General features: G+C 54.7%; 1 protein-coding gene across 22 annotated transcripts; it reads right to left on the reverse strand.

Moving 5' to 3' along the window:
- On the reverse strand, window positions 1–27,372 carry TTC38 (tetratricopeptide repeat domain 38). 22 transcript variants are annotated; one of them, XM_063622560.1, is made up of 15 exons: window positions 26,668–27,372; window positions 25,836–25,913; window positions 22,965–23,057; window positions 22,335–22,416; window positions 20,674–20,845; window positions 19,328–19,501; window positions 16,194–16,269; window positions 13,193–13,312; window positions 10,896–10,955; window positions 9,653–9,691; window positions 7,667–7,847; window positions 6,320–6,485; window positions 5,346–5,505; window positions 5,008–5,081; window positions 1–1,223 (listed from the first exon to the last, which is right to left on the reverse strand). In XM_063622560.1, exons 3-15 carry the CDS (start codon window positions 23,040–23,042, stop codon window positions 1,130–1,132), a joined length of 1,476 nt encoding a protein of 491 aa, XP_063478630.1. In that variant the 5' UTR covers window positions 23,043–23,057; window positions 25,836–25,913; window positions 26,668–27,372; the 3' UTR covers window positions 1–1,129. The 22 variants fall into 22 exon arrangements, with proteins under 22 accessions (XP_063478630.1, XP_063478628.1, XP_063478624.1 ...); XM_063622558.1 differs by lacking the exon at window positions 26,668–27,372 and adding an exon at window positions 26,353–26,600 and having other exon boundaries at window positions 7,766–7,847; XM_063622554.1 differs by lacking the exon at window positions 26,668–27,372 and adding an exon at window positions 26,353–26,578.
- Window positions 27,373–27,705: the final 333 nt, after the last annotated feature.

The following is a 27,705-nucleotide window of genomic DNA, read 5'->3' on the forward strand; positions in this document are numbered from 1 at the left end:
TTGGAAGAACTGATTACTTCATTTTAATCACAGGAATTTGCCTGGGCTTGAGCAAACTGTGGGGACTCAATAGATTTGGAGGCCTCCTCTCCCTTCTAAGAGGCCTGCCTGCTTCCTGCCCCGATGAATCCCTAATTTCAGTACAAACTGACGAACTTGAAAAACATCTGTGCACTGGGACCGCCCCTCACAGGAAGGCTGAAAGCAGCACAGCTGAGTCAGCGGCACATTCAGGAGGCGCTCAGTGGGGAAGCATGAGACAGAGGCAGCACTCACAGGACCCGCTCCAGGCTTGTGACAGCCACACATCACAGCACTTTGGGTTTTGCCACAACAGAGCAGCTCTGAGCTCAATCCTTGCACCTCAGAAGTGCATTCATGATTAAAATCATGCTCGACATGAAGCCCTGTTATGATGTGCATTTTAAAAAGAGAAACGGGTCCAAATCAGCACCAACAGAGCCCCCCAGGGGGCTCCAAGTCTCGCCCCAGAGACAGCAGGAGGACCCCATGTGCGCGCTGATCTGTAAGGAGGGTGGTGGATGCAGCAGCAGGGGGCTGAGTCCAAAGGCAGCAGGTAGGTGGGGGCCTCTCCTAGTGTGACCCTGGGCAGGCCACTCCCCTACCCCTGGTACCCTCACCTGAAAAATGGGACAGCAACACAATGAGACAACAGAGCCTGTCTAGAATATAAAGAAAAGAATGAAAAGGTCCATCCCAAGGGCAGCCTGGTGGGGATGGGGACGGACGGCAGGGGGAGGCTGCCTCTGGAAGACCCGTCCCAGCAGAATCAGCCCCCACCTCTGCCCTACCTTCCAACCCTTGAACCACCAGGCAGTAGACACATTCCCCTGGGAAACAGAATTTGCAAGGCAGATGGAAAGAGCAGCACTCACACTGGCTGTGACTGCTGAAAAATGCTCATTGGCCCTTCTCGAGGACTGAATGGAGATTCGGAATCACATTTAAAATTAACCCGTGACCCACTTCCTGTAAAACTGAAGATCACCCTCTAACAGCCCTAACAAACAGGCTCCGGCCATCTCCTGACCCTAACCCAGTGGAGCAGCTGACTGGACGCAGCGAGGCCACCAATGAGGTTCTGCAGGGTGGAGGCGGCCAGGCTGGCTCACTGCATGAGGTGGACGGTAGCTGCCTTGCGGATGAGCCGCTGGGTCAGGGGCGACTTGGGCTTCAAGGCATCACGCTCCATCAGAAGGCTCCTGCAGAAACAGACACAGAGGTCCTGTTACAGAACCTTCTAGAGGGATGTGGGGCCTGGTGGTCCCTTGGTCCTAAGGCAGAACACAGGCAGGCTGGACTGCAGCACTGAGGGAACAGCAAGGGCCAAGGCCCAGGGGCAGGAGGCCTGGCCTCAGTCTGGGGAGAGGTGAGGATGGGAGGGCACAGACCTCCAGTGCAGGAAGCCACACCCAAGATGGGGCAGAACAGGTGCCAGTGGGGAAAACTCAGGTTTGAAGAGAGAAGGCCCAGGTACGGTTTGAGGTAAAGACCCTGCTGTGGACTGAATGTCTGTGTCCAGGCTAAATGTATATATTGAAGCCCAAATGCCCAAGGTGACGGTATTAGGAACAGGGCCTCTTGGAGGTGATTAAGTCATGAGGGTGGGGCCCTTGTGAATGGGATTAGTGGCCTTATAAGAAGAGATGGGTGTGGTGGCTCACCCCTGTAATCCCTGCGCTATGGGAGGATGAGGCAGGAAGATTCCTTGAGCCCAGGAGTTTGAGTTTACAGTGAACTGTGATCACACCACTGCATTCCAACCCGGGTAACCAAGTGAGATCTTGCCTCTAAAAATTTAAAAAAATTTAAAAAGAAAGAAGAGATGTGAAAGAACTAGCACTCAAAGGAAAGGTCATGTGAGGACACAGCAAGAAAGCGGCTGTCCACAAGCCAGGAAGAGAGGCCTCAGCAGAAACTGAACCCAGCCAGGCCTTGTTCCTGGACATTCCAGTCTCCAGAACCGTGAGACAGTGCATGCCTACTGTGCAAGCTGCCCAGTCTGTGGCACTTTTTTTTTTTTTTTTTTTGAGATAGAATCTCCCTCAGTCACTCAGGCTGGAGTGCAATGACGCGATCTCGGCTCACTGCAACCTCCAGCTCCCAGGTTCAAGCGATTCTCCTGCCTCAGGCTCCCGATTAGCTGGGATTACAGGTACCCAACCACGCCCCGCTAATTTTTTGTATTTTTAGTAGAGGTGGAGTTTCACCATATTAGCCAGGCTGGTCTTGAACTCCTGACCTCAGGTGATCCACCCACCTTGGCCTCCCAAAGTGCTGGGATTACAGGTGCAAGCCACCATGCGCAGCCTGTCTGTGGCACTTTTAAAATAACAACCCAAACTGACTAAGACAGCCCCCAAACACCTGGCAACAGTGGTTCTGGAAGGCATGGGTGGTGTGAAGGGGCTGGGGCCGGGCGCTCATTGTGGGGGCACCATGGCTGGGGGTGGAAGTTTTCCCACCTTGGGGGCTGGTGAGCTGTGCTGATGGCCCCGTGGATGCTGCCTGGTAGCAGGACAGGACTTGGAGAGAAGGCACCCCCCACACCTCCTACTGCGGTCGGCTCCCTGTGCAGCCTGCTCTCCCCCTGCCCTCCCCCACTGGGCCCCGCAGAAGGCCACATCAGCACCGCCGCACTGCCCCACAGATGTCACCCCAGCTCCACCCTCAGCCCTCCTGTCCACACAGCCACTTTCCCCACTGCTGCTGCCAGAGGCACCAGCTCCCACCCACACCACAGCCTGAGCTCCCCAGGGGGCTTGACCACTAAAGAAACATGCATGGTTTTGTCTATGGCCATGGAAGGGCAAAGTGGGGAGCATGCGTCCAAGACATTTTACAGTTCTAGGTGGTTCCAGTGCTGCCAGCCAGACCTGTTTCATGAGTACCACAGAACCTCTACGGCTCAGTTTGGGTAACCCTGCCTGGAGGGAGCTGCACTGGTGCACCTGCGCCTAAACCACTGGGCTTGTCACCAGCCAAGGGCCTCCTGTGGCCCCGGGCTGCCATCTGCTCTCACAGCACACCTGCCCCACCAGGCGCCCCATGACTCCTCTATTCTTCCTTTCACCTGTGTCTGAGGGTCGCAAGGGACCTGGGCAAGGAGAGGTGTCAAACTTGCCGCTCAGGCACACAGGAGCTACGCAGCTGTTGGCCAAGAGCTCAGCAGCCTGAGTGGAGGGAGGCAAGCTGGGCCATGGAAGCACCAAGGCTGCTGGCAATGGTGGGGGCTCCTTGGAGTTCCCCCAGCACTCTCATCTGCCAGCTATGCCACTCTCCTGACACTCATCTGCCAGCCACACCACCCTCCTCTCACCCTCCAGCCATGCCACCCTCCTAACACTCAACCGCCAGCCACGCCACCCTAACACTCACCCTCCAGCCACGCCACCCTCCTAACACCCTCCAGCCATGCCACCCTCCTGACACCCTCCAGCCACACCACCCTAACACTCACCCTCCAGCCACGCCACCCTAACACCCTCCAGCCACACCGCCCTAACACACTCACCCTCCAGCCACGCCACCCTCCTAACACCCTCCAGCCACGCCACCCTAACACCCTCCAGCCATGCCACCCTCCTGACACCCTCCAGCCACGCCACCCTCCTAACACCCTCCAGCCACGCCACCCTCCTAACACTCACCCTCCAGCCACGCCGCCCTAACACCCTCCAGCCACGCCACCCTCCTAACACCCTCCAGCCACACCGCCCTAACACACTCACCCTCCAGCCACGCCACCCTCCTAACATCCTCCAGCCATGCCACCCTCCTGACACCCTCCAGCCACACCACCCTCCTAACACTCACCCTCCAGCCACACCACCCTCCTAACACCCTCCAGCCACACCGCCCTAACACCCTCACCCTCCAGCCACACCGCCCTAACACACTCACCCTCCAGCCATGCCACCCTCCTAACACCCTCCAGCCATGCCACCCTCCTGACACACTCACCCTCCAGCCACGTCACCTTCCTCTCACCCTCCAGCCACGCCGCCCTCCTAACACACCCTCCAGCCACACCACACTCCTGACACACTCACCCTCCAGCCACGCCACCCTAACACTCAACTGCCAGTCATGCCACCCTAACACCCTCCAGCCACGCCACCCTCCTAACACACCCTCCAGCCACGCCAACCTAACACTCAACCGCCAGCCACGCCACCCTAACACAGTCACCCTCCAGCCACGCCACCCTCCTGACACACTCACCCTCCAGCCACGCCACCCTAACACTCAACTGCCAGTCACACCACCCTAACACCCTCCAGCCACACCACCCTCCTAACACTGTCCAGCCACGCCACTCTCCTGACACACTCACCCTCCAGCCACGCCACCCTCCTAACACTCACCCTCCAGCCCCGCCACCCTCCTAACACTCACCCTCCAGCCCCACCACCCTCCTACCAGCCCCATGCCTGGCCTGGCTAAACCCACTATGCTTTCGGGTCTGCCCTCAGCTGCTGCTCCCTCAGTGCGAGTTTACGTGTCTGTGGGACGGATTGCTCCCTGTCGTTCCCCCGACTACATTTGGGCTCCTGGTAGCTAGTGACTGGTGTGCCTGCTCACTGCTCCTTCTCGGTACCCAGCACAGGCAGGCAGGTGAAATGAGCTGAGGTCTAACTGAGCATTAGGTGTCGGCCAGGTGCAAAAGGAGAAAGGGTGTTCCAAGCGTGCAAAGGCCCAGGAGCCTGAAAGAGCAGGACCTATTTACGTACCCAGGTAGCTTAGCATGGCTAAAAGGGAGTGGGCTGAGGAGGGTGGGAGGTTGGGCCTGGGGTGGGGCTGGCTCCACTTGGTCAGATTGAGCCTGCTAACAAAGGAGAACCAAATTCCCCACAGCCTCCCGACCTCACAGCCTCAGAAGCAGGAGCATCTCGGGCCAAGGGTGGTGGGGCTTCCAGGCACTCCGGAGGTCTGCAGGGAGAGCCTGTGAAAGTCGGGAGTACTGGGCAGGGGCCAGGAGCTCACCGGGCCACATTCTTATGGACGCTGGAGGTGCAGTTTAAGGCCGCGTGAATCAGCAGCTGGTTGAAGACGTCTCTCTGAAATGTCAGGTGGGCATGTGAGGCTCCTGTACCTCAGGATGGGGGAGGCGAGCCCCCACCCACCGCGGGCTGCCTGCTCTCCAGGGAGACAGTGGTGTTGATGCCACACCCTCAATGATGAACTTACAGGGTGGCAGCGTCAGAGACACGTTCACATCCACATTGTTGGCACCAACACCACAGGAGAAACTTAGGGGCTGCAGGGCGCCCAGACTCCCTGGCCCAGGCCCCAGGCACCTCAGCTGGCGGCCACGGGCTCACCTGGGCATTGCTCCCACCGAGCTGGACGATCCGGTAGCGGATGGGCAGAAGCAGCTCCAGGACGCGGTCAGGGTTCCCGTCCTCAGCCTCCACCAGGGCCTGGCACAGGGGCAGCCCCACATCTCGGGCCAGGAGGTGCTGGCAGTTCTCCCCTGGGGATCTGCGAACCCAAGACAGTGCCCTCAGCTGCCTGCCCATCGCAGAACTTCCGGGAAGGGCAGGGTCATTTCTTCCTCAGCAAGGTGTCCCTGGCCCAGTGCCTGACACATGCCACACTGATGAGGTGAGATGACAGGCGGGGCAGCCCATCGAGGGGACAGGACAGGGCACTGAGTTCAGACCTGGGTTGGAGTTCGCCCATTTCCAGCTACCTGGTCCCCCACCTTCCAGCCTCAGTTTGCTCATCTGTAAAGCAGGCATAACAGTACCAATCTAACGGAACTGTCAGGATTGCTGACAATACAGGCAAAGGCCTGGCACTGCAAGTCAAGGTAATCACCACCCCCAGAAGGAAATGGGCAGGGCAGCCCAGGTCCTCCAGGTCAGCCCTCACCAGCTCTTGCCAGGCACCACCCCTGATTTAGTGGGGAAACTGAGGTTCAGAGCACAGAAGCACCTCGTCCAGGATGTCAGGGCCTGTAAGCAGCAGGTGCCTCTGGTTTCAGGGCTTCACTGTGTTCTCTCCATGGGAGGCAGCCCTGTGACCCTGAGGATCTCATACCAACCCTGGGGATGGAGGCAGCTCTGTGTCTTGGGGCAACCAGTTGTACAGCTGTGGGTACACACACCTTGGGGGTCCGCACCAGGGGACGCACATCTATAGGGGTGCACACTTGGCAGCTGCCTCCATGGGCATTCCCCCTACTGTACTCACAGGCGGGGCAGGCACTGAACAGGTCTCAGCATGGCCCTAGCACCCCCTCACCCTCTCAGCAGGGTGAGGACTCCCACCCCGAGAAGGTCCCTCTGCATACTCGCTGGCGTCCCGCAGGGTGGTCAGCAGCTCCTGTGTGGTCTGGGGGTCGTGTGCACTCAGGGATGCCATCAGGAAGTGTGCGTCATTGAACAGCAGGATGTGGTCTCGGCTGTGCTTCCGGGTCACAGGCAGGACATCCTGCCACCGCTGGCCCACAGACACCCCTGAGGACATGGGGAGGAGACCCAGGGCCTGGAGTGAGGCTCTGGGGTGTGTCCTGTGCAAGGGCCTCCCTCACAGCGCTTCCCTTGGAGACCTTGATGACCCTGTTCCAGGTGAGAGGCCGGGGAAGTGGGCAGGGCCATGGGCAGCGTCTGGCCTTGTGCTTAGGCCTCTGTTAGGACTGTTTAATTATAGAGGCCATAGACGCATAAGTAGGAAGCACATTTTAAAAAGTGTCAAAGGTTATTAAACAAAACCTCTGGCTGCTTTGACAAACCCCAGGCCTCTTGGATCCCCTGGCCTTCTCACACAACCCTTGGCTTCCTCATGGATCCCCCGACCTCCCCAAGGATCCCCCACGCTCCCCACTTTTCTCTGGGTCTCCAGCCTCAGCCTGCCCTTCCCACAGGTGGGCTCCCTGGCTCCTGCGCCCCTCAGCCTGCTGTTGCCCCATCTGACCACATCAAGCCTACCCTCCAGCCCCTTGTCCCGCAGCAGGCTGCTGGCTTCTATGTCCCGGTAGCTTTGGATGGTCTGCTTTCTCTGAGAGTAACTCTTTCCCTTGTCTCTGCCCAGCAAGCCCCACACATGCTTCTGTAGCTCACATTTCACCTCCACTAGGAAGCCTTCTGAATTCCAGAAACGGCCTGCCATGCCCTCCCTCAGGTCCCTGAATTGCTCAGCCCAGGCCTGCAGCCCTCATTGTACTGCTGACCCAGGGCCTAGCCCAGGCCTCTGTGGTTCCAGGATGCCTCTGCTGAGCCTGAGGCAAGGGGAGAACCATCTGGCACCCCAGTGGTTGGCTAGAGCCCTCAACAGCCCTCAGAGCTGCGGCTGGTCCCTCCAGGCTACCTGCAGAGCATGACAAGGTTGAGAAACCTGTCTACAATCCCAGGGAGTTGAGAAACTCTTTCACGTTTTAGGAAAGGAGGTGGCATCGAGACAGGTGGCCAGGTGCCACCAGTGCCCCGAAGGCTTGGCAGGCAGGCTGGCCATGGGAACAGCACAGCAGGTGCCGCCCTGGGTGCAGAGCTGGAGGTGTCCACATCGAGGAGCTGTGGGAACTGGAAGAAAGAGCAGTGCGGCCTGGGCACCCCCTCCAGCTTTGGGCCAGCTGGGAGGCAGCTGCAGAGCAGTACCCAAGGCAGTGGCCAGGACTGTAGAGGGGTCTGGTGTGGCTCACCCACGAGCTCTTGCCCAGCCCTGGGCCTAGGCCACAGCACCCTCTCCTCATGACGTGGGAGGAAGAGGCAGACGCCAGCAGGGCTGCAGGGATGGCTACCTTCCATCTGCAGGCGGTAGAGCATGGAGCAGCTGTCCACCACGTCCAGCATTGCACCGCTGGCCTGCAGGCTGGGAAGGATCTGGAAGACAGGGCGGCCAAGGCGGGCTCAGCAGGTGGGCCAGATGAGGGGGCTGCAGGCACAGCCAGGGTCAGCCTCTCCAGGTGGGGTGGGGCCTGCATAGAGCAAGCCCTCTGCCACTGTCCCCATCACCTCAACTGACAGGCCCGTCACCCTTGCCTGGGGTGTAGACTGCTCCAAGCACTAGAGGGGTCGCCAGGCAGACCTGAAGAAAGCCCACTGCATTGCATACCCAGGGCCCGGGCCAGGCCCAAAGCATCTGCCACCTCCCACCCCTGGGCCTCAGACCACATTGGTGGGAGGGCTGTCTGCCTGATCACGTTTCTAGACTCAGCTTTGCTGAGCAGGCCACCTCGAGCTCATGGTGTATGTCACCCACCCTCCCTCCCTCCCTTCCTTCCTTCTTTCTTTTCTTTCTTTCTTTTTTTTTTTGGAGATTGAGTCTCCCTCTGTTGCCCAGGCTGGAGTGCAAATGGCTCAATCTTGGCTCACTGCAACCTCTGCCTCCTGGGTTCAAGCAATTCTCCTGCCTCAGCCTCCTAAGTAGCTGGGATTACAGGTGCCCATCACCAAGCCCAGCTAGTTTTTGTATTTTTAGTAGAGATGGGATTTTATCACGTTGGCCAGGCTGGTCTCGAACTCCTGACCTCAGGTGATCTGCCCGCCTCAGCATCCCAAAGTGCTGGGATTACATGTGTGAGCCACTGTGCCCTGCCCACCCTTCATTTCTTACAACTTCCTGACCATGTAGAAAGGATTACTTCAAGGGAAATTTACTGTGTGTTTTTCTCTGATGTTTAGATCCCCAGATCACAAGCATTTCTGTGGTCCTAGGCTTTTCTAATGAAGCCATCCCTGGGGTCCTTGGGAGCTGTGGGTCAGGCTTCAGGCTTTTTTTTTCCCCCTCTCAAAAGAATGCCTGGGCCTGGGGAGGAGGAATGAGGAGTTAGTGTTTAACGGGTATAAGGTTTCAGTTTGGGAAGATGAATGTTCTGAAAATGGAGGGTGGTGATGGTTGCACAATGTGAATGCATTTAATGCCACAGAGCTGCACACTTCTTCTTTTTTTTTTTTTTTGAGACAGGGTCTCGCTCTGTCACCCAGGCTGGAGTGCAGTAGCGTGATCTCGGCTCACTGTAACCTCTGCCTCCTGGGTTCAAGCGATTCTCGTGCCTCAGCCTCCTGAGTAGCTGGGATTACAGGTACCCACCACCACACCTGGCTAATTTTTTTGTATTTTTAGTAGAGACAGGGTTTCGCCTTGTTGGCCAGGCTGGTCTTGAACTCCTGACCTCAAGTGATCCACCCGCCTCGGACTCCCAAAGTACTGGGATTACAGGCATGAGCCACCACACTCGGCCTTGTACACATAATTTTATGTTATTTCTATTTTATCACAGCAAAGAAAAAAAATTCCAGCCAATTGCACCATTGCACTCCAGCCTGGGCAACAAGAGCGAAACTCTGTCTCAAAAAAAAAAAATTCCTATGGGTAGACCAGTTACCAAAGAAAAGTGATCTGAAAGGGCTGGAGGAGAGTCCACAACTGCAGAGGCGAGGCCCTTAGATGTGTAAATCTATCAGCACCCTCGGGGTGAGCAGGACCAACCACTGTCCCCATCACAGGCAGGGTTACAACATTGCTCTTGGCAAAACTAACCCCATGAGGCCTTACACAAGAAATGCGTTCTTGCTCCAGCTGTTTTTCTGGCTGAGACAATCCTGATGAACTCAAAGATCTGGTCTCTTTGAGACTCAAAGGCAAAATGCTGCAACAAACCAAACACAGTGCGAATGCAACTTACGTGGGTATCGTAGATGGTCAGTGCGGCCTCATATTCGCCCTGGAAGAATAAAGTTCTCCTTATTAAACTCTGGAGAAAGCAAAGTGTAATGCTGGGACGTGAACTGAAAACGGCCAGGCCAGAGCCCCCTGAGCACATGGCCTCCAGCCTCCGTCTCCTCTCAGAGGGGGACGGGCGGTGTCTTGGTAGCATTAGGGATGGGAGAAGTTGAACCCACTTCCAACTGGGCCTTTGGTTCCCCAGTGCAGAAAGGACAGCAGCACCTGTGCCACCACCACTGAAGAAACAGCTGCTGTGGAAGCATTCTCTCCCCTAGTGGAAAAGTTAATATAGGTATTGCTCATACTAACTGCTACAAGCTTCTTCATGTATTTCTTTCTAGCCTTTTTCTTTTTTTTTTTTTTTTGAGATGGGGTCTCACTCTGTCACCCAGGCTGGAGTGCAGTGGCACAATCTCAGCTCACTGTAACCTCCACGTCCCAGGTTCAAGCGATTCTCATGCCTCAGCCTCAGGACTACAGGGAGGCGCCACCATGCCCAGCTAATTTTTATATTTTTAGTAGAGATGGGGTTTTACCATGTTGCCCAGGCTGGTCTCAAACTCTTGACCTCAAGTGATTTGCCTGCCTTGGCCTCTCAAAATGCTGGGATTACAGGCATGAGCCACTGTGCCCAGCTGCCTTTTTCTTTTCTGCATATGTTTCCTCTCCTGTACATTCAGCTGGGTTCTGTGCTGTCTTCCAGACACTGTATCATCACATTCTCATGTCATGACAGGGCCCTCATGTTCTCAGCATTTCTCACTTTTTGGACATTCAGGGAGCTTCTAGCTTTTGTGCACGATAAAGAGCACTGCAAGTGACGGTCTTGTACATGGAACCCTGTGGCAGAATCACTGGGGTCAAGGGTGTCCTGAGCAGCTGCCCCATAGTCTGGCTCCTGTTGGAAGATCTCATGGCCCAGGTAGGTACACCCTGTGGGGTTGGGGCTTGGCTCTCCACTCCAGCCACAGGCACTCGCTCTGAATGGTCTCTACAAGTTATATACCACAGATGCGATTTCCCGGCCTCCACAGTGAAAAAAATCCCTAAAAAGGTTGAAGCCTGGAATGCTCTTTGGAAATGTTAATGCTCCATTGCATCAGGGCTCCAATGGATGTGAATACATAGCAAAAGCTAGAAAACTCTTTCTCCCTCTAGACATCCTTACAGGATAAGACAGTGCAAACAGATGGTCACCTTACCTTCTCAATCAGATATAAAGCCCAGTGCCAATAGTTATGACAAGCCAACATATCAGAGTCCTGGAGAAAAAAAAAAAACAAGAATTTATGAAAAGTCTGAAGCATATGGGAGAAAGACAAATGTTGTTTTGTGCTAATGCAGAAACCATCATCTTTTTTTTTTTGAGACTAAGTCTGGCTCTGTTGCCCAGGCTGGAGTGTAGTGACACGATCTTGGCTCACTGCAACCTCTGTCTCCCGGGTTCAAGGGATTCTCCTGCCTCAGTCTCCTGAGTAGCTGGGATTACAAGTGTGCACCACCACACCCGGCTAATTTTTGTATCTTTGGTAGAGACAGGGTTTCACCATGTTGGCCAGGGTGGTCTCGAACTTCTGACCTCAGGTGATCCGCCCGCCTCAGCCTCCCAAAGTGCTGGGATTACAGGCATGAGCCACCGCGCCCAGCGACAGAAACCATCATCTTTGAGGGCAGGAAACAATATTCTGCACTAGGTGCCTCCAGGCCACATAATCTTCTTCCACTTCGAAGGGCGGTGAAGAAATTACGCTGCATTTACCAAGGAGGAAACTGAGGCTAGGGGAGGTTCCCAACCTACTCGCCTGAGCTGGGAAGCAGCAGCCCCAGGACCGGTGCACAGGAAGTTACTTCAGCAACTCCAGCTTTGCCTTCCTCACATGTGAAGTTGAGAAAAGGATTAACAGAGCCACTCCACAGGGAGCTGCGAGGCCCATGGGTGCCCAAACAGCTCAGGGCACTTGGATAAAACTGCAAGGATCAGCCGGGCACGCTGGCTCATGCCTGTAATCCCAGCACTTTGGGAGGCTGAGGCAGAAGGATCAATTGAGCCCAAGAGTCCAAGACCCACCTGGGCAACATAGGGAAGAGACCCTGTCTAAAAAAAATTTTTTTTAATTAGCCAGGTGTGGTGGCACACGCCAGTAGTCCCAGCTATTTGGGAGGCCGAGGTGGAAGGATCGCTTGAGCCCAGGTGGTCGAGGCTGCAGTGAGCCCTGATTGTGCCACTGCACTCCAGCTTGGGCGACAGAGAGAGAGAACTTGTCTCAAAAACAAAAACAAAAACAAAAACCTGCAGAGATCAACAGGCCCAGGGCCACACTCCAACAGGTGCTGGCAAAGCCCCGAGAGCCAGGGGAGTGGGTGGTATGTGGGTGACTACCTTAGGCTGCCCTCAGTATGAAGCAGTGTTAAAGTAGGGCCTGTGCTGGGCTCAGAGCTGTGGCCCCTGCCAGGGTATTTCCAAGCTCGGGAGACGGGACTCACGATCTTCAACAAGCGACAGTGCCCAGCACTCAGAAACCTCAAACAAACCTCACTGTCCCTGAGAAGGGAACCTGACAGCTGCCCCCTTGACAGAGCCGAATCTGGAGGCCCGAGGATCCTCCGCAGCGTGGCTCAGACTGCATGGCCCCTGCTTGGGAGCCAAGTGCACACCCTTCCCTGATCTCTTGCTGACCCCAAACACAAAGCAGGTATTCAGTAAACGCTGAGTGAGCGACCCTGTGTCCCTGTCCCAGGGGAGGCCCCATCTCCCTTGAGCCCAATAGGCTCACCTGATGCAGCCCCGTCTGTCCAGAGGGCCCACCTCCACCATGGTGCTAGCCTTTCCTTCTGTGAGGCCTCTGCAGGCATTTCCGCCTCTGCCTGGACACCACCTTGCCTCCCCTGGAAAGAGGGACTGACAAGGCCTCCTGCACAGCCCATGTCCACCTTGTACCTGGGTTCTAGGACACCACAGTATGCAGCTCTCCTCTCCCTCACAGGCCACTGTAGGCTGTGGAGGCCTTGCTCAAGCTGGTGACGGGCTGGGATGTCCTCCATCTTCCCCCTCTGTGTGGCACACACCTGCTCATCCTTCAGTAGCCAACTCAGAGGTTGCCTCCTCCAGGATGCCTTCCCTGGCCACTGTCCCCCCAAGCCCAGTAGAGTTTAATGCCTCCTCTGGGTTTCCACATCCCACAGAGGGTCCCTGTCATGGTGTAGCTCATGCGCTTTTAAGAGGCTGCTCGTTCCTCTTGACCAGGCACTGTGAGGACAGAGAAGTCTGGGCTGGACCCTCAGTGGAGTCCCTAGGGCAAGGTATAGGCCTGGGGTGGGGACTGGAATCTTGACTGCGCTCTACTCAGCAGCCAAACACCTGAGGCAGGTTCAGGAGGAGGAGGAGAGGGAACCCCGAGAATTAAGCCATGCCCTGTAACGCTTGTCCATAAAGCCTTGGCCTGACTCAAGGGGACACACCGTGTTTCCCAGGGAGGTGACCCATTGACAAGCATCGTACCTTCCAGAGGGTCTCTGAGTGCTGCATGAATTCCAACCCATCCTTGATCTCTGCTTTCATCTCGTGGATGTGAGCGATGGTGTGCACCGACCATGCATCTGTCGGATTAATAGATAAGGCCTACGCAGGGTGCGGGGAAGAGGAATCCAGATAAAGCAGATCAGTCAGGCTGCCGGCGCAGGCGACGACAGGTCTCTAAGGGACAAGAGGGGCCTGGGCTGAACAGGGTGGAGCAAGTGGGGGGACGGGGCTCTGACTCAAAACACTGACAATTAGCACCACTTCCCACCTGCCCGGGCACACCAGCTCACGGTCTCACTGCCCAGTTCACAGATGAGGAAGCTGAGTCTTAGGGAGGCTATGTGAGTTCACCCAGCTGGACAGCAGCAGGATCTTTCCAAAGCCAGGGCTCAGACCCAAGCCCACGGCATTCTGCATACAGCTGAGGCGCTTGCAAAACATACCTGCCCTCTCTGGGCCTCAGTTGCTGCCTGGAAGGCCGCAGATGCTGCCTTCCTCTTAGAGAAGCGGTTACTACTAATGTGACTGTCAAGTCCTCCAGTGGCTGTGGCTGCCTCTTCCCACTACCATATATGTGAGGACACGTAGCTTTCTGGGTGCAGAAACAGCTGGCTCTGAGGTTATCACAGTTCATGACAACAGCCGCTCCCATGACCTGTGAGCTTGACAGCGACCAGCGAGGCAGGCAGCACTCATGGAATGATCCTCCCCTCCTAGCTGTTTCTTTCTTCTATTTATATGTTCAGCTCATGTTTGCTAAGCATCTACTCAGCCCCAGGCAGAGCTTAGAAAATGGAGCAGTAAACTGAGGCTCACAGAAGTCCCATTGCCTGGCCTGTGCCCAGGTCTCCCATGCCAAATCATGAGTTCCCGCCAGCCCCACTGCCTCAGTCTCCCCATGCCTTTCATAGGGGTCCAGAAGCCCCAAGCACTTCTGCCCTGGCCCAGCACCTGCTGAGAGGCTTTTGGCAGGAGGTCGGCCCCAGCAAGCCCTGCCTCTCTGCCCACCACTCAGCTTTCATCGGCCCAGCCCACTCCATGTGGGAACAGAGGGAAAGAAAGTGTGTCTGTAGGGGACGGTGGGCACCCCTGGGGCAGGGGCTCTGAGTACAGGACACTTGGGCACAGTCTAAGCAGGATGGGCGCGGGGCCCTGAGATGCGACCCTGCTAAGCATGCTGCTTTCATGCATGGTGGGAGTGAAGGGTGGTGGCTGTCACCAGCTCTGATGGGCTGACTGGCTTCCTCCCTCTCTTGGAGCCCTCCCATGGTTCCCTGGGAAGGAGTCCAACTGCATTCCCAGGCTACAAGGCCCAGCAGAATCCAGTCCTCACCTGCCCCTCTACAGCCCTGGCTCCTGGCGCCCTGGCTTGCCACCTCCTCCCTAAGCCTCCACCCATCGAGCCACTTGGATGGAGCTCCAGGTCCCCAAGCTCTGTGGCTGTGCCTGTGCCTGCTGCCTGCCTGCTCCTGCCCTGGCTCCTCCTACCCTCACCGGCCTATGGCTGCAGACACAGCGCCCATGTGTTACCACCCCTGGCCCCATCACAGCCCGCTTTTCCTGCCTAGTAGTTGTCTGTGGGGTGCTGGTGTTGAAGACAAAGAGTTGGTGCCTGCAAGACAAGGGACAGGAGGCGAAAGGGGAGCAATGGAGCAGGGAGGGGACCCTATCCACCACTTCTTGCTCCTTGCAAGGCATGGACTTGCATGGATTTTTGGCCACCCTCAGTAGGGGGACTTGCCACATCTGGTGTGCCACAGCTACCCTTGTCCAGAGCTTCTCCAACTGTCCCAGGAGCTCTCAGCTGCCCAGATGGATGCCACCCACAGGAGGGCCCAGCTGCCATGGTCTCCAAGGGACTTTCCTACAGCTGACCCCTGGATGGTGGTGTCTGGTCACCCAGGCCATGGAACCAAGACTGTCAGAAAGCCACTCGGGTCCGCCACCAGCCCTGACTCAGAGTTAAAGCAAAGAACACATCACTCAAGCCTCAAGTCTCAGATTCTGTAATCAGAGCAGTCTTCAGAGAGCACAGGGACCCTTGGGCCCCAATGCTGTCTCCCGGAGAGGGTGCTGCAGGCTGACTAGGGCAACTGCTGGAGGAAGAACCCCAGCCAGGATGTTGGGAGGCGGGGCCTAGAGTAGGCAGCCAAAAGGCCAGCCATTGCCACGTGGCCTGGGTGGAATCCGGCTCTGCCATCTCTGAGTCATGTGGCCTTAAGCAGGCTCTAGCCTTGGACTCTGAGCCTTGGGCCCCTCATCTGGGCAATAAGGAGTTGAACATCACATGGGCAGAGCTGTGTGGATGCAAGCAGACACACATAAAGTGCTGCACAGAGCCGGGCACGGGAGCAGCTGTCACTCCCTTATGCATGGCAGCCCCTCCATGGGCCTCAGTTTCCACTCCTGCAAGAAGAGGAGGAGAGAGACCCCCAGAGCGTGAGACCACCCACGCCCCATGCCTGACAGCTGCAGCCTGCCACCCAGCCCTGGGCCCAGGTACACATGGGCACCCAGCAATTATCATGACTGGCAATCATCACTCAGCTCCCTGAACCTCTGGTGCCGTGAGTGATGCTTAGAAATGCGAAGTTCAGGAAGGAAGAGCCAACGCTTATTTACACTTCTCCTCCTACAAAGTCGTGTCCCAGCAGGGTGGTGTGGGCTCCGGAGCCAGGCAGAGCTGGTGGGAGCCCAGACCTGCCACTCTGTGCAACCCTAAGTGAGCAGGCTGACCACAGGCTCCCTGCACCCCATCAACCTCATCTGTAGATGTGGATCCAGTGTTAGCCAAGGAACGTGGCTCTGGGGAATTTGGGGGGCCACAGGTGAATGACAGCCCCTGGCGGGCGGCAGCTGAGGAAGTGAGACCAGGGATGGGGTTCACCGGGGTCACACATGAACGGTGCCCCTCATATGCCCCGGTCCACCCAACAGCTACTCCCTGAGGGGTCAGGCACCTTAGGAAGGACCCACTTACCTCTTTGGCGAGTTTTTCTGCCTGGTCGTAGAAGTTGGTTTCCATCAAGCCAAAAGAGTAGATGCCTTTCACATAGCTAAAAACAGAAAAAAATATCTCAGAATACAAAATGATGGATGGGTAGCAGGTTGAACTGTGTCCCCCCAAAGATACACTGAGGTCCTAACTGCCAGCACTGGGAATGTGACCTTTCTGGGAAATAGGGTCTTTGCAGAGGTAATCGAGTTCAGAGCAGGTCAAACGGGATTAGGGTGGGCCCTAACGCAATGACTGGTGTCCTTACAAGAGGGCCACGTGAACACACAGATGCAGAGGGAAGGCAGCATGTAAAGACCAAGGCAGAGTGACACAGCTGCGAGCCAAGGGACTTCAAGGAACTCTGGGCACCATCAGGTACTGGAAGAGGCAGGAAGGACCCATCCCTGAGGCTTTGAGGGCACTGGCCCTGCTGACACCTTAGATGGGACTCTTGGCCCTCAAAGCTGTGAGTACCTGTCTGCTGCTCCAAACCACTCAGTTTGCAGCCATTCACTACAGCAGCCGCAGGAGACTGACACAACCTCCAACCCCATGCCAAGCTCTGTGCTTGTCGGCAATTCCGTGCTTCCGACTGGTGAGGGGTAAGGTGAACATTATATCCGCACGATCACCCCAAACCCAGCATGGAGAGAGGCCCTGCTCCTCAATTAGCATCCCACCTTCTAAGAATCAACACGGGTCTCCACTGAGAATAACAAGGGTCCTCTCCCTCCTGTCTGCATGGTGACATCCACCCAGAGGCATGACCCAGGGGCACCTCCCTGGGAAGCCTCCGTGACCTGTGGGCTGTCAACAGCTCCTCCTTGACTTCTGCAGTGCTGTACACAGTCCCCTGCCTGGCCTGGAATGCACTCAGTGGATGGCTGGGTCCTCCTCAGACCTGGAGCTCCCACAGGCTGGGACCTGTCTGTCCAAATCACCCTCAGCCCAGGCCCAGCCCAGGATGGGCTGGAAGATACTGCTGAATAATTGCACACTTCCAATCTCTCTCTCTCTCTTTTTTTTTTTTTTTTGAGACAGTCTTGCTCTGTTGCCCAGGCTGGAGTGCAGTGGCACAATCTCCGCTCACTGTAACCTCTGCCTCCTGAGTTCAAGCAATTCTCCTTCCTCAGCCTCCTGAGTTGCTGGGATTATAGGCACATACCACCACGCCCAGCTAATTTTGGTATTTTTAGTAGACACGGGGTTTCACCATGTTGGCCAGACTGACCTCAAACTCCTAACCTCAGGTGATCCACCCACCTCGGCCTCCCAAGGGCCTGTGCTGGGATTACAGGCGTGAGCCACCGCGCCCGGGCCACACTTCCAATCTCATCTGCAACTGCGCACCTGAGTATCTAAGGTGGTCACACATGAAACAGGTTTCTTTCCTGTGGTTTCTTGGGGTTAAGTGAAAACAAAATAGGGCAATGGGGGCTTCTGTTTGAGACTAAGATGTTAGCTTCACTACTATGCAAGGAGACTGATTCTAGCTTTCTTAAGCACTGGCTTTCAGAGTTTTCTTTAAAATGTATGTGTGTGTGTGTGTGTGTGTGTGTGTGTATATATATATGTATTGTTTACTGGGGTCATTTAATCCTCAACACTTAAGCTATTTATTGTATGCTTGCTGTGTGTCAGGTACTATTAGGTTCTTGTGACAGTTAATTTTTTATGTGTCAATTTGGCTGGCCCATGGTGCCCAGTTGTTTGGTGAAACACCACTCTAGATGTTGCTGTGTAAGTATTATATATATATATATATATATATATACATACACACACACACACACACACATATATGTATATATATACATATTTTATATATATTCTTTTAGATACAGAGTCTTACTCTGCTGCTGCCCAGGCTGAGTGCAGTGGCATGATCACCAGCTTACTGCAGCCTCAAACTCCTGGGCTCAAGGGAACCTCCTGCCACAGCCTTCTGAGTAGCTGGAACTACAGGCACATGCCACCATGCCTGGCTAACTTTTTTAATTTATTTTTTCTTTTTGTAGAGACAGGGTCTTGCCATGTTGACCAAGCTTATCTCGAACTCCTGGGCTCAAGCAATCCTACTGCCTCAGGTTCCCAAAGAGCTGGGATTACAGGCATAAGCCACTGTGCCCAGTCTTGTGAAGGTATTTCTAGATGCAATTTGAGTAAAGCAGATTACCCTCCATGTGGGTGGGCCTCATCCAATCAGTTAAAGGCCTTAAGAGAAAGACAGAGGCCCCAGAAGACGAAATTCTGCCTGCAGACTGCCTCCAGATGCAAGACTAAGGCTGACTCCTGCAGCAATTTCCAGCTTGCTGCCCTGCCCTACAGATTTTGAACTTGCCAGCCCTCACACTCACATGAGCCAATTCCTTAAAATAAATCTCCATCTCTCTCTCTCTGTCTCAGAGCTCTCTGGGCTTCTCTGGAGAGTGCTGACTAAATAATACAGCTTATTAACCTGTCTGAACCTCACAACTATTCTGTAATGATGCTGCAGTGAAGTCAATCCTGTGTAGTGGTCACTGGGGCTGTTCATGCACATTCTAGGCCTTCTTCTCTTCCCAAGCACATGGTAGAACTGTACTTCCTGGTCTCCTGTGGGTGGGTGAGGTCATGTGATCAGTTCTGGCCAATGACTTGGGAGTGGCAGGGTATCCTTTCATTCTAATCATTTAATTGCCATTGTAAGCCCCTCCAGGAAAGCTTGCTTTTCCTTCTTAGTGACAGGTGTGTCCAGAGGGCAGTTGCTTCATCAGCTGGGATCCCAGATGGAGACAAGGACATGGTGGCAGAGCCCTCGGCCCTCCTAAGGTAGCCACGTAGTATGAGTGAAAAATAAACCTTTGCTGTAATAAGCTTTGGGGAAGAACCACCAGGGGATGTTTGTTACTGCAGCAAAAACAATCCCATGCTGACTATACATAATGGTACTACCTCATTCACAGGTGGGATGAAAATCAAGTGAAGAAAATGAGGCCTTTGAACTTTAAGGAACTAGGAGAATAGCAACAGTGGTCCCATTATTTTTAGGACAGGGCCAAGAGAGTCACCATATTTTTAGGGCAGAAGAGAGAGATTAAGAAACAGAAATAATGCGATTTCCAGCTGGCACATACCTGCTTAGGGGGATGTCAGGTGTCCAGAAGGGGTAAATTCGAGCAACAGAATCTCGCATCTGTTCCTGATAGCCCAGGTAAAAATAAGCATCATGGGAAAATTTCAGGGCCAACATGTCTGTCGGGTGGTCCTGGAGAATCTGCTCCCATAGTTCACAGGCTTTCGGAAAGTTCCTAGAAACCGAGAAAGATTTCTCACCAACGCTGAACACATAGTCCACCCACACAGGGAGTGTAACAGGCATTGTTTCTCACCAGCGTCATGGTCTACATGGATGTGTTTTTTTAAAAATCAGTTTCTGACCAGGCGCGGTGGCTTATGCTTGTAATCCCAGCACTTTGGGAGGTCAAGGCAGGTGGATCACGAGGTCAGGAGTTCAAGACCAGCCTTGCCAAGATGGTGAAACCCCATCTCTACTAAAAACACAAAAATGAGCAGGGTGTGGTGATATGTGCCTGTAATCCCAGCTACCTGGGAGGCTGAGGCAGGAGAATCGCTTGAACCCGGGAGGCGGAGGCGGTGAGCCGAGATCGCGCCACTGCACTCCAGCCTGAGCGACAAGAGCAAAACTCTGTCTAAATAAATAAATTTAAAAAAATCAGTTTCCATGTTAGGTTATGAATCAGAAAAGATGCTGAAAACCCAGTGGGAACTTTTACTCTTTAATTCAATTAAAAAAAAAAACTGGTTTAACAAATTGCCAAAAATAATCCCAGTGGAGACCGTGAGACAGCCACAGGAAGTCTCTGAGGTGGAACCCACACCTGGGCTGACTTACCAGGAAGACCAGGCTGCACCTCCCCAGTCTCAGGGTTCGGAATCCCTGAGCCCCTGCACAATCGGCTAAGGTCACCTAACTCTGCAGGGCATCTCGCCTGCCTGAGCAGACATGGGGGCTGTCCCGGAGAATGAGGGAACCAGCGTGGGAACAGTGGGGGGATGATGTGAACGTCAGTGCGAGTGCAAGGAACTTATGGGTGAAGATTTGATTGTTTATTTCTCACTAGAAGAAGCATGTTTTCTTCTCCCTTCCCTAACCTAGCAATTTCTGTAGTGTGACCCTATTATTTTTGTAAGGAAAATAATATACAATTTACTTAATGAAACAAAGTAAGTTACTTTGGACACTAAGTTGGGAATCTTCACCAAGTGCTTCCTCACTCAGCCCTCCACCAAGGATAGGGAAGCAGACAGGATGCGATTTTCTGTCAGAGCATCTCAGGAGGCAGGGAGAGAGGCATTCTCCCACCCCGCCCCCCTCCCAAGGGCATCCGGAAAGGGATACCCAGCCACTCCCCCAGCTCAGCCTCAGGGTGCCAGCTCCCAGCCCAGGGAGGCCCCTTACCCCTTGGCAAATGTCTCCACTGCAGACACGTGCAGCTGCTCCCGCCTTGTCAGGGGCTGGGTTCTTGAAACCTCCACCATTGTCTTCACCGCTAGGTCCAGCTCTTTGTCCAGCTTCACGGAGCTTCCAGTGCCAATCAGCACAAGGCCAGTAGAGATGGCGTGGCCCATCGCTGGTGGGAGGTTAGAGAACGGCTGGTGGTTCAGATGGTCCAGCTCAGCCCATCCCAGCCCAGACTCCACACGTCACAGAGACACCCCACGTCCCGGGAGGGGCCAGCCAGGCAGCAGTAGGCTGGGCACTGCGGCCTTGCCTACTGTCTAGAACTGAGCCTCGGCGCTTGTCAAGCATGGAGGGAACGGCAAGCCTAAAGGCACTCTCGAACATTTTTCTAGTGAGGGCGTTCTGCTGAGTGCCGGTGTCTAAAGCACCTTCCCCCTTCAATGGATGAGCCACTTAGCGGCTGCCTGCAGGCTCATCAGCTGACACCATCACCACAGCCAGCACACGGCTCCCGGGAGGCATCAGTGGATGCTGCTCACGAGGGGCTGGACCAAGGAGGCCCCGGAGCACAGAAGTCATGATCCCACCTGTGCTGCTAACACACGCTAAAAGTTAGGGTGGGGGTGTGTGCCTTGTAGCCCTCGCAGCAGCCTTGCTGGCAGGAGTGCAGGCCCCCAGGCCCCACTCTGGGAGAGCCAGGGTGTCCACTGGCATTTGGAACTTGGTCACTGGCTCAGGCCTGGGACCCAGGACCCAACCATAGTGCTAGGACCACCCATGTGGCCCCTGGAAAACAGCTGGTGATTCCGATGGTCGAGCCCAGCCCAGCCCAGCTGATGATTCAGGTGGTCGAAGCCCCCGATCAGGGCTCAAGGTCTGCTCAGAGTCCGAGCCCACCCCTGGCTCCTGGCTCCCCATGACTGGGTCTGGCTCCCCCGTTCTCCCCCAGTTATTTCCTTGTTTGTGTTCTCCAGGGAAGTACAAGTCCCCTGCCTTAAGTCTGACTAGGCTGCAGCAGGGTGAGAAGGGGGTCCCTGCCGCCCCGACAAGAGCCCTGTCCCCTCATCAGACCTTCTCCCAGGCCCAGAACCTTGCCGCACCCTGGGACCACCCACCTGCAATGCACTGTGCTGGCTTCCCCGTGCCCGCTGTACACATGGCTTGCCTGGATGCTGGCCTCTGTCACCCATTGGTCACCACCTCACCCTGGCCACTCTGGATGAGGCCTCACTGGTCCCCTGATGGAGGCTGCAGCAGCCACCTCTCATGTTTCAGGGGTCTGGGCCTTGGATTCAGGAAGCTTTATCTAATCCCAGGTGTCAACCACCAGCTGGGTGGCTTTAAGTACAGTCTTACTCTTGCCAACCCTCAGTTTCCTCATCTGAGAAATGAGATCAGCATCTTCATTCCCAAATTGATGGTAATTAGAGAAAAGATGAGAAAAATGCCTTCTATTAGAACCTGGCATCTTTATGGGAGTGACTGTTTTTCCAAACACAAAGGCAGCTGTTATCTTCTCTCCCTCTGTGCAAATGCCACCCTGGTTGCTGCCACCCAACCTGCCTTCCCCATCCCAACTGTGTCCCTGTGGTAAAGGAAAGAGAGAGAGGCTGGATGTGTGAAGCGGGGCTCCTCCACCCAGGGAAGGCATTACTCACCGAAGGTCGGATCTGCTGCTTTGAGCTTTGACAGGCAGCCCTCGATGCCACCAAGACTCTTGTCATTGGTCCATTTTACATACTGAAATGGGAAAAGCAAAACAAGTCCTCAAGGAGCCCTTGGATCATTCTAACAAAGGTGGCTCTAAATCCAGGTTTACACTTTGGGAGGCCGAGGCGGGCAGAACATCTGAGGTCAGGAGTTCGAGACCAGCCTGACCAACATGGTAAAACCCCATCTCTACTAAAAATACAAAAATTAGTGGGGCATGGTGGTGCATGCCTATAGTCCCAGCCACTTGGTAGGCAGAGGCATGAGAATCACTTGAATCCGGGGGCTGAGGTTGCAATGAGCCAAGATTGCGCCACTGCACTCCAGCCTGGATGGCAGAGAGAGACTCCGTCTCAAAAAACAAAAAATAAAAATAAATCCAGATTTGTTTTTCTTTGTAGAATACGGAGTATTTTCTGGACTCTAACCCAAAGAAGGCATAACCTGGCTGATAACTTTCTTCATATGAAGAAATGAAATACTCATCATCTGAGGCACACTTTCTAGGGCTAGGGATGCTGCATTTCCAAAAAAGAAACATCAAAAGGCAGGTTCTGGCCGGGCGCAATGGTTCACACCTGTAATCCCAGCACTTTGGAAGACTGAGGCGGGTGGATCACTTGAGGGCAGGAGTTTGAGACCAGCCTGGCCAACATGGCGAAACTCTGTCTCTACAAATAATACAAAAATTAGTCAGGCGTGGTGGCACGTGTCTGTAGTCCTAGCAACTTGGGTGGCTGAGACTTGGGCGGCTGAGGCAGGAGAATCGCCTGAACCTGGGAGGTGGAGGTTGCAGAGAGCCGAGATCGTGTCACTGCACCCCAGCCTGGGTGACAGAGAAAAGAAAAAGAAAGGCCAGGCACGGTGGCTCATGCCTGTAATCCCAGCACTTTGGGAGGCTGAGGCGGGCAGATCATGAGGTCAGGAGATGGAGACCATCCTGGCTAACATGGTGAAACCCCGTCTCTACTAAAAATACAAAAAAAAATTAGCCGGGTGTGGCGGTGGGCGCCTGTAATCCCAGCTACTCGGGAGGCTGAGGCAGGAGAATGGCATGAACCCAGGAGGTGGAGGTTGCAGTGAGCCGAGATGGCGCCACTGCACTCCAGCCTGGGCGACAGAGTGAGATTCTGTCTCAAAAAAAAAAAAAAGAAAAGAAAAGAAAAGAAAGAAAGAAAGAAAAAAAAAAAGGCAGGTTCTTCCTGGCAGGTGACCTGCTACACATCAGCTTCTTCCGCCCTAAGAGGAGCCTTGAAGTTGGTCATGATAGGAATATTCCTGCTTCTTATTCATTCGTTTTAAAAATAGTCACAGAAAACATTTATTTTAGAGAGTTAGAAACACACAAAAGCTGAAAGATAAAACTTACCCAAATCTCATTTTATCATTTTTTTTTTAATTGAGACAGAATCTCGCCCTGTCACCGAGGCTGGAGTGCAATGGCACGATCTTGGCTCACTGCAACCTCTGCCTCCAGGGTTCAAGCAATTCTCCTGCCTCGGCCTCCTTAGTAGCTGGGATTACAGGTGCGCACCACTGTGCCTGGCTAATATTTTTTTTTTTTTTGAGATGGAGTCTCGTCCTGTCACCCAGGCTGGAAGGCAGTGGCACTATCTCAGCTCACTGCAACCTCCACCTCCCTGGCTCAAGAATTCCCCTGCCTCAGCTTCCCAAGTAGCTGGGATTATAGGCGCACACCACCATGTCTGGCTAATTTTTTTGTATTTTCAGTAGAGACGGGGTTTCACCATGTTGGCCAGACTGGTCTCGAACTCCTGACCTCAGATGATCCACCTGCCTCAGCCTCCCAAAGTGCTGGGATTACAGGCGTGAGTCACCGCGCCCAGCCCATCATTTTTAACAATTTGGTGTATTTGTACCTGGTCCTTTACTCAAATGCCTCTTTTAAAAAAAAGTCCTAGACCTATAATCACACATTGGATTTTAAAATATGCCCTTTCAGTTGTCTAACCTACATCTACACAGAATTAGTACATGTATTTTTTTTTTAAAGACCGGGTTCGCTCTGTTGCCCAGGCTGGAGTATAGTGGCACAATCACAGCTCACTTCAGCCTCAACCACCCAGGCTCAAGCAATCCTCCTGCCTCAGCCTCCCAAGTAGCTGATACTATAGGCTACACAAGCATTTTGACAAGATACAGGAGGGTTGGCACAGAGATTTAAAGAATCCAAGTTCTAACACAGGACAGCAGAGAGACACCAATACACAGGACAAAATATACCCAGGCTGGGAGGATGAGCTGCCACTGATTGGGGATGTGGTGTGTAACAAATTGAGTACTAGGGGCCGGGCACAGTGGCTCACGCCTGTAATCCCAGCACTTTGGGAGGCCAAGGCAGGGGAATCACAAGGTCAGGAGTTTGTGACCAGCCTGACCAACATGGTGAAACCCCATCTCTACTAAAGATACAAAAAATTAGCCGGGTGTGATGGTGCGTGCCTGTAATCCCAGCTACTTGGGAGGCTGAGGCAGGACAATTGCTTGAACCCAAGAGGCGGAGTTTGCAGTGAGTCAAGACTGCGCCATTGTACTCCAGCCTGGGTGACAGGGCAAGACTCCGTCTCAAACAAAAAACAAATCGAGTACTCTACAGAGGCCAGCGAGATACAGGAAGAGCAAGTGAGCCAGGTCAAACACAAACAAACAACTCAGATGCCCACAGCAGAGTCCCTTGGCAGGGCAGGCTGGGAACAGGAGGGGCACCCATGGCGCAGCTCACAGCATTCCATCAGTCCTCTCTTGTTCAGTCCGTAGGCTTCTAAGAGCTCCCTGAGTCCTCATGTTATGTGGATGAAGTCAGTATGCAGGGGCCTCACCGCCTATGCCAAGGTCAGCTTTAGTTTTCTATCAGTGTAGTTAGGCCCAGGTTCACCCTGGTTCTGCCTCTAATTCATGGACAACCTTCAAGTCAAGTAGGTTCAACTCTCTGAGCCTCAGTTTCCCCACCTGTCAAAGAAGCTAGTTGGATCTTACTTCTGAGACTTCTCCTAGTTCTAAAACTATAGGACCCTTCATTGCTAGAGAAATGACTGGTAATGTGGCAGAAGGTCTTGGCACAGCCTAGGTGAAGGCAGTATACTCACAGATTCATCCCAGGACAGGATCCCATGTCCTAAGTAGCCGAGCCCTGCATCAGACCCTCAGCAGGCCACAACGGGAGGCCTGGGGAGGCCAGCACCCTCAAAAAAACATCCCCACGGCACCCACCGCTGTCCACCCACCACTCAGAGTCCTGGGGAAGGAGGGCGAGTGCAGAGGCCCTTTCAGGACGCTGTGGGGGGCAGAGATATGTCCCCACCCTCCTACACCCTCCAGTACGAAGTGCACAGATGTGCTGCCATCTATTGCTAAGGTCATGGCGCAGTTTAAAAACCCTTCCCCTAGACCTCCACAGAAGGGGCCGCGGCCTCTCTCGGCAGGCATACCTGGGTCAGCGTGGCGTCAAACAGCTTGCAGGCTTCGTTGCTTGTGGTGGAGAGCGGAAGCCTCGCATCCTTCCAGGCCTACAGACGGCAAGAAGGGAATAGCAGTGCCTTCTTTCCAGGAGCCCTTCAAATTTCAACACACACAAGTCGCCTGGCCCCTGACCTCCACCTTCCTCATCTGCAAAATGGGCTCAGGCTCCCAGTCCTGGGCCGGTTCCAAGGAGCCCCTTACCTTTGCGGGCTTCCCTGTGTCCCAAGCCATGCCCAGTGAGCTACGTTTTTTAGGAGGTCTTGGGGTCTCCCGAGTACCCTGACAGGCGCCCCTTATTTCCCTCGGTGGGGACTCCACAAGAAGGGCCTCGGGTCCCTTTCAGGCGTTGCCGCGGACGCGCCCGTGTGCCCAGGGCTCACCCCACACCTCGCGCCCGGGCCATGTCTCCCGTCATTCCGCCAGCACCGGGCCAACCCCAGGACCCGGGGCCCGAGGGGGACCTGGTCGGGGGCAGCCTCCGTGTACCTGGCAGTCGCGCAGAGGCGAGGGTGCGGCCATATTGCGCCGGGTCTGAGTCCACGGGGAGCTCTGAGCACCCGGGCCTTCCGGGGAGGGGGCGGGGCGGGCGCGGAAAGGGGCGGGGCGGGGCGGCCGCGCTCTCCCGCTAGCTCACTGGTGGGTTTCGGACAGACGGGCCCTGGTCCAGGATCCGGGCCCGCCCGGGAGGCTCGACCGGACTACTCTGCAACGCGACGGGTCCGCGGGCTCCCCTGCCACTGGGCTGCGGGAATCCGGGCCAGGCAGGAGGGGCGCGTTGGTGTAAGCCCCCCGTGCACTCACCTGCCCCCAAAGGACTGGAGCCTGGGGCAAGAGGGCGGGGGCGCCGGCCTGGGGATGCGCTCACCGCGGTCCAATCCCCTCCCCTCGCCAGGGGCTTCTTCCTGCTGGGGACCCTTCCGGGGAGGCGACTGCTGTCAGGGTCCCTTGGGAGCAGGGAGCCCCGGGACAGCGGTCACTTTCAAGTTTATGTCGTTGCGGTCGGCAGCTACCCGCGTGCGCATGGCACACACTCACTTGGCGTTCGGGGCCGGCTTCACTGGGTTGTCCCGCCGCCTCCCATCCTCCCTTCTCAAGGATTTGCAGCGGAAAAATCGTTCTGTCTCCTGCAGTAGCAGCTTCTCCCTCTGGACTGGCCCGGTCCGGCCCGGCCCGAACTCTGCCATCAGCCACACACCAGCCTCAGTCCAATGGGCTCCCCTAGTTTAATCTGCCCCCGCCCCAGGGTGCACGAATCAAGGGCGTAGACCAAGTACAGGGGCAGATCTGGCCTTTATTTAAAATGTTGATATTTTGTTCATCATGGCTTTTTGCATTAGTTTTGATTTTTGAAATATTGCATTGAAGTATTATTTGTTTTCTGTGAGAGCTGTAAAGATAAAACTCTTAGGCCGGGCGCGGTGGCTCACGCTTGTAATCCCAGCACTTTGGGAGGCCGAGGCGGGCGGATCACGAGGTCAGGAGATCGAGACCACGGTGAAACCCCGTCTCTACTAAAAATACAAAAAAAATAATTAGCCGGGTGTGGTGGCGGGCGCCTGTAGTCCCAGCTACTCGGAGAGACTGAGGCAGGAGAATGGCGTGAACCCGGGAGGTGGAGCTTGCAGTGAGCCGAGACTGCACCACTGCACTCCAGCCTGGGCGACAGAGCGAGTCTCCATCTCAAAAAAAAAAAAAAAGATAAAACTCTTAGAAGAAAACAGAAGTAAATCTTCATGGCCTTGGATTTAGCAATGGATTCTTAGATGTAACACCAAAAGGACAAGCAACAACAACAAAATAGATAAGTTGGACTTCATCAAAATTAAAAACTTTTCTGCA

The sequence above is a fragment of the Symphalangus syndactylus genome, chromosome 18, assembly GCF_028878055.3.
Source record: "Symphalangus syndactylus isolate Jambi chromosome 18, NHGRI_mSymSyn1-v2.1_pri, whole genome shotgun sequence".
Lineage (NCBI taxonomy): Eukaryota > Metazoa > Chordata > Mammalia > Primates > Hylobatidae > Symphalangus > Symphalangus syndactylus.

Coding starts and splice junctions, on each gene's coding strand:
- TTC38 (XM_063622554.1), bottom strand. CDS start 26,385: ATGGCCGCACCCTCGCCTCTGCGCGACTGCCAG. Junction 7,848..9,652: donor TGACCATCTACGATACCCAC/GTAAGTTGCATT, acceptor CCTGTCTTCCAG/ATCCTTCCCAGCCTGCAGGC. Junction 1,224..5,007: donor GTCCATAAGAATGTGGCCCG/GTGAGCTCCTGG, acceptor CTGTTTCTGCAG/GAGCCTTCTGATGGAGCGTG.